Source organism: Palaemon carinicauda, chromosome 24, assembly GCF_036898095.1.
Source record: "Palaemon carinicauda isolate YSFRI2023 chromosome 24, ASM3689809v2, whole genome shotgun sequence".
Taxonomy (NCBI): Eukaryota; Metazoa; Arthropoda; class Malacostraca; order Decapoda; family Palaemonidae; genus Palaemon; species Palaemon carinicauda.
In genome coordinates this window covers 36,849,936-36,856,667 of record NC_090748.1, presented here as the reverse complement: position 1 = coordinate 36,856,667, position 6,732 = coordinate 36,849,936, and the positions used below count along the sequence as shown (strand labels likewise).

Genomic DNA, 6,732 nt, shown 5'->3' with positions numbered 1-6,732 from the left:
ACTTTAACTGTAAATATATTTGAATTTATTGATGCTAAATCAATTGTGAGTGAATTGCGTCTAGTGTTGGCGGTCTCTGAAATGACCTTTGGCCTTTCGTGTTATCTTACTTCTGTATACAGATATATTTACTCAAAAGAATCCAAAATAGTAAACATATAGAATCTTCAATAAATATGGAAACCTAGACTTACACCAATTTGGTTTACATATTACCAAGGATTCTTTTCTGTTCCTTTTATTCAATAAATCGATAAATTACGTTGTGTTTAAATCATTATTTGACCGGGAATAAATTATTCCTATTTATTACTTACCTTAAGTATTCATTGCAAAATTTCCTATCCGGCAACCAGAAGTATCGTCTTATTTTACAAATGTGTGCTAGTAACGATATCTAACATGCATGCATGCCCTTCAATATCACTAACATCACAAAACACTTATAAAATTTTGACTTGGCTTAATCCATGATGGTAAGAACTCCTCTCGTGGTGTGTTAATTCCTTCCCTCCCCTTGAGATACCGCAGGGTAACCAAGACCCTATCAGTCACAGTCGTGAGCCGGTACAGTCGGTACTAACTCGATTCTGAGTCAAATCACTCAAAAACTACTGAGGATCCGCGCATGCGCAACCCGCATTCGCCAAAACAAACTTTAACAACTCGTTAACGATTGCTTAGAGTCAAACAACTATTGAATGTATTTTACTTTTCAAAAAACTTCGACAAATAGAAATATTATATTATTACAAACAATTCAATACAGCAATTACAATTTTCTACGCATCTCACACTGCATAATGTTCATAATTTTTCCATTACAAAATAAATGATAAATGACTGCTTACTGGTCTTTATAATACACTATCGTGATTCCATCTTAAGTCACGATACACTCCTAACAAACAGAAACAATATTTACAGTTATAATTTCCCCGCTTGAATGAGGGCTCTTCTGGCTTCAGTAGCCGCCTGTGCTGTTTTCCTGCTCCGTCGGGTGCTCTTGTTATCAGTTTTCTCAGATATGACAACATGTCTCTTGCCATAATTCCAAAGGATATAGCTTGACAACAAGTTTCATTACTTGACCTTGTGAGGTTTTTAAGGTAACCGCGCGCAAGACATCATCCGGTCCCACGTGTAATTTGACAATTTGACCGAGCTTCCAACGACTTCTCAGTCCTTCATCGTGTATCAACACAACATATCCCATTTTGGGCCAAGATTCGTGTCTGATTCCCACCCGATGAGTTTCTCGGAGAGAAGTTAGATATTCTCTCTCCCACCTTTTCCACAGGTCATCACATTTCTTGTGATGTATAAAAATTGCTTTCCAACATCCTTATTTTCGCCATACAGAGGGTCCTTAGTTTCATCTTTCCGATCTATGACTTCCCTAGGGAAAAATCTTCAATCTACGTCCTAAAATCAAATGATTGGGCGTCAGAATATCCAACTGGTCTAGATCTCCTGAAGTATAACTTAAGGGTCTGTCATTAATAATTGCTTCAAGTTCAGTCACAGTACAGGAAAGTTCACTAAAGCTAAGAAAGGCTTGACCTATTACTTTCTTTAGACATGTTTTCAGAAGACCAATCAATCTTTCCTATATAGCTCCAAACCAAGGTGCTCTGGCTGGTATGAACTTCCATTTACAATCGATAGCATTCAGGTGTTCTTGCACTAAGGAACTTTCTGCCATGTTTTTCAAATAAACTGAAGTCGATACAAAGGTAGTAGAATTGTCACTTAGCATTAAAGAAGGAAATCCCCGACGACTACAAAACTTTCGGAACACCATAAGAAACGAATCGCAGGACAGATCTTTTACTAATTCGATATGGACTCCTCTAGTAACTGGACAAGTAAACAACACAATATAGGCTTTATCAGGATTTTGATGTTTCTCCTTGGTTAACAACGCTCCTGTATAATCTACCCCCGTAACGCTAAAGGGTTGTTTTCTCTGCACCCGAAATTCTGGCAATGGTGGAGCAATATTTACATGGTACAGACTCCCTTGTGTTTTCTTACAGATTATACAATGATGAATTATACTTTTGGATAGATGACGAAGCTGTGGTACCCCGTATTCCTGTCTCACACTTGCCACGGTTGCATTTACTCCCATGTGAGCTTGTAAACAGTGATGCTCCCTTACTATCAATTTTGTGAGAAGAAAACTTTTCGGCAGTAAGACTGGGAATTTTATTTCCGCCGCCTGTGCGACATGTTCCAATCTTCCTCTGCATCTTATAATTCCTTCTTCCAAGAAGAGATATAATTGTATTAATAAGGTCAATTTTGAAACTTTACCCCCTTTTTCCAAAGCTTTATATTCCTCCGGAAAGTATTCCTTTTGTAAGAGGATAATCATTTTATTTTTTAGCTTGTTGAAGGTCTTCCAGTGTTAAACTTCCAATTTTTCTACGGCCAGTTGATTAGCAATTGTGAATAAATCGCCTAATCCAAGTTATAGTTTTACAAAATATATCCACTCTACTAAATCTTTCCCAGTTCAGCAGATGGGTTTTTTCACTATTCCCTACAAGATGGACTTGAATAATTTCATCCTGTGCTTGTGCTTCTTTCACCCATGTCCTGTCAATAGGATTGGTGTGTTTTTCCGATTTTAACCAGGGAGGTCCCTCCCACAAAAAGGAGTTATTTCTTACTTCTTCTGTCCCTTTTCCTCTAGTAATCCAGTCATTAGGGTTTTCTGAAGATGGGACGTAAGAAAAGACAATCCCCGCAGTTATAGAGTTAATTTCCAATACTCTATTTTCCACGAATACTGGCAAATTATTCATTGTCACTAACCATCCCAGGGCAACTTTACTATCAGACCAAATTATTATTTTCTCAAATTATTTTCTTCAAAAGTTTCAACTATAAATTCACACAATCTTGCATCTAACAACAAAGCCATTAATTCTAATTTAGGTACAGTCAACTCTTTAATGGGTGCTACTCCACCCTTTGCCATAATCAGAGACGAAGTTTTACCACTTGCTCGATAGGCCACACAACCATAAGCTGTTATGCTAGCATCACAGAATATGTGGAGATAATCCATTTTCTCCAGATTAGTGCCTCTGCAGAAGGAAATACTGAGACTTTTCTCTAAGTCTCTCGACAACTCATTCCACTGTTCTAATAAAGGAACTGAAAGTAGATCATCCCATTTCAACTGCTGTTTCCACATATCCTGTGATAATATTCTAGCTCGTATCGTAATAGGGATAAGCATTCTTAAAGGATCATAAATTTGGGCAATTGCACTTAGAATTTCACGTTTTGTTTGACCGGGCTTAAGATGATTAGGTGTTATTGTTAGTTCATCATTAGAGATATTCCAATTTAGGCCTGAGACTTCATAGGTTTGTTTCTCTTCTGATTTTATGCGATAGGCATCCGCGACAGTATTCAAAAGATCACTATTACTACTCCATTCCTTTAAATACAAGTGCGCCTGTGCAAATATTTTGTCTGCGCCAAAAAAATAGATCTATCAATTCATCTTCACTGTTGGAGGTAAATTGAAGGTTGTCCACGTATAATCCCCTTCTCATCATATCCACCATCTCAGTACAAGTCGTATCTTTTCTTACAGCTACCAGATGTGATCTAATATTGGCATTCAACAGAAACGGAGAACATGTAGCACCAAACAATATCATCCTAAACCTATATATGATTAATTCGCTATTTGGATCCGTTTGGTCTTTCAACTATAAAAACTGTGTGTGATTGCGGTCTTCTTCTCTCAATTACACCATAAGAAATGCTTTTTTCTATATCACTAATACAGGCGTAGTTGTTAGTCCTGAACTGCAATAAGACTTTGAGCAAATCTGTCGTAATATGTGGTCCAATCCACAGACAGTCGTTAAGGCTCAATCCATTTTTACCTTGTCTCCAGGAACAGTCAAAAAACTATTCTGATTGGAGTGGTGGCACTATTTTTCTGTACACTATGATATGCTAGATAATGACAATTTTCAACCACATTGTTTTTATCTACCCTTTCAATGAACCCCCTATCCTCCTGATCCTTCAGGATTTTTTGATAGTGGTTCGGGTAGGCTTCATTTTTCTGAAATTTTGCACATTGTTGTTTAACCTGGCCCAACGCCATGCCAAAATTGGATGGAAGCCTTGACTTATTAGACTTCCAGGGTAAGGCCACAACATATTGCTTCTCCATTTCAGAATATACAATGGTACTTTCAAAGTCTTCTAGAACCTTTCGATCATGTTCTTTCAATTCATTGCAGTCAATACCTACTTTATCTAAATTCCACAAAATATCCAAATCATTCCTTATATCCCTATGAAATTTATGAGTAGCTTCAATTACTTCCTCGTTAGTTGCTAGCTTTAACACAGTTACCTGGGTTTTCTGCACTGGAGGGGCATTACAAGACCCTGTCACAAAATATCCAAATATGGTAGGTAACAATATCAATTTCCCAGCTTTTCTGAATCCGGGGTGTAATATGTTATAGACATTATCAATGCCTACCAACATATCAATGGGTGCTTGCTTGTCCACAGGCAGATCGAAATCCTTGTCCGCTAGACAAATTTTGGTTTTACACAAAGTTTTCAAATTTCGTTTAACGTTGAATTTCTTAGTATACTCTGGTACCCCATCTACCACAATACAATCCAAAATAATCAATCTACCCTTATAAGATATGGAAACACTAACCGTCTCGTACTCATTCACAGGTTTACTTGTCAAAAAACCCATTAAGGCAATTTTTTCCGTGCCTTTACATCTATACTGTACGTCCTTAAGTGCAGACCTTCTGATAAAGGTTCGTTCTGCACAAGTTTCCAATAATCCACGAAGGCGTACCAAATGTCTTCCTTTACCTTTTAACACAATTGTGGCTGTTGGTAAAATTGACCTCTGCTTGGATTTCTGACCCTGATCACTTACGGAAAGTGTTCCAACTTGCACACCCTTATTATTAGGTTTATTTGCTGATTTAATTGTTGACTTACTTGGTTCGCTGGTTTGTTGTTTATCACATAATACACAATGATGTTTTAATCTGCATCCGTTTCCACAAATTTGCTTTTCACAATCTACACTAAAGTGTTTATTCGATGCACACACAAAACACAATCGTAAAAAACCGAGACGACTCAGTTTCCTATCCCTACTGGCATAAGTTTTACACTGTGTCCACCAGTGTTCGCCTTCACACAACCCACATTTTCTTGTTTGTTGAGAACTAAATTTATTCACATTTCCTTTACTCTTAGGTCTAACAGATTGTGATTGATTCACTGTGAACGTAGATATTGTTGATAGAGTTCCAGGTTCATTTACATCCGCTGAGACGAAAGATCTTAGATTGTGAATTTCTTCTTCTAAATATTTCTTAAATGTGTCAAATACAAGCCAGTCACCTCCACATCTGCGTTTTACAGTTTCACTAACACTCTTAGGCAACTTACCATGAAGCAAAATAGTGTAGAGCTCATCTAACTCCAGGTTTTCACTCTCTAATGATCTGATTGAGCATTCAAAATTTGCTCTGAATGGTTGCAATGATTCTGAAGCAGGAGATGGAGACTCCATTTCTAGTAATCTTCTTACTAGAACTCGTTTGATCTCATCCTTTTTCCCATAAGTGGTTCGAAGAAGAGATATAGCTTGTGAATAATTCGCAGCTACCAACTTAAATCCTGAAATCAGTTTTAGAGCATCTCCTGTGAGCAAACTTTGCAGATATGAGAATTTGTGAATTAGTTCTAAATCCCATCGCTGGTGTACCGACACATTGTATAAGTCCCAAAAGGAATTCCACTCCAACACATCTCCAGTGAAATGTGGGAGATCCAATTTCGGCAATCTAACATTAGTCTTATGTGTGGGCAGAGGATTTCCAGAAGAACCACTTCCTGATATCGCTGTGATGGCATTGATCAACTTATACCAATGTTCCCCAATTACTACTTCATACTCTGCTTGCTCTTCCACCTCTTTCAATCGCTCTTCTTCAGTGGTTAAGGCTAATATATTTTCATTCAAGTCGTGCACAGTCTTCATTTGTTTCATAATTAAATCTTTATTTGAAGACAATGTATTGACATTACCTGCAGCAATAGCAGAGTCTATCCTATTTATCCATTTGGTGATTACACCCTTGTAACCGCCTCGTGACCTCACCAAAGCTTCTCTATCAGACATTTTTCCAAAGATAATTATCAAACCAGCTAAAACCAATAAATTTTCAAATTTTCAGCAATTTCAACAAACAACTGTTTATGTAGAATATGTAATTTCAAATTCTTTTTATATATAACCACCCCATTAAATGCATTTAATTAACACATTCCAAGAGAAATTCAATTCAAAAATTATCACCATAATTATATACATTTTCAACAGCACAACTATATTGAATTCTTTCCCATAGAGTTTTCGTTTTGAACAACTTCAACTAAGCTGCTCGGTCATTAACAAGATGGCCGCCTGTGCGACAACGTTATTCCTAATTAATGCCGAGACTAGTTTAACCCATCAATGGATACCCGATCATTGACAAAATGGCCGCCTGTGCGACAACGATATTATCAATGTCGGCGCAAACTCACTATCACACAACTCAAAAATTTCACCATAGGAAAGAACAAATTTATTAACTTCACTTTCAACTATTAGCGGATTGCCGAGACTAAACTACATAACAAAATTATTATTTCCACTTT

At 37.1% G+C, this 6,732-nt stretch overlaps 1 protein-coding gene across 1 annotated transcript; it reads right to left on the bottom strand.

The window, feature by feature from the left end:
* Window positions 1-3,931: 3,931 nt before the first annotated feature.
* On the bottom strand, window positions 3,932-6,211 carry LOC137618328 (uncharacterized). Its single transcript, XM_068348496.1, has one exon. It carries the CDS (start codon window positions 6,209-6,211, stop codon window positions 3,932-3,934), a length of 2,280 nt encoding a protein of 759 aa, XP_068204597.1.
* Window positions 6,212-6,732: the final 521 nt, after the last annotated feature.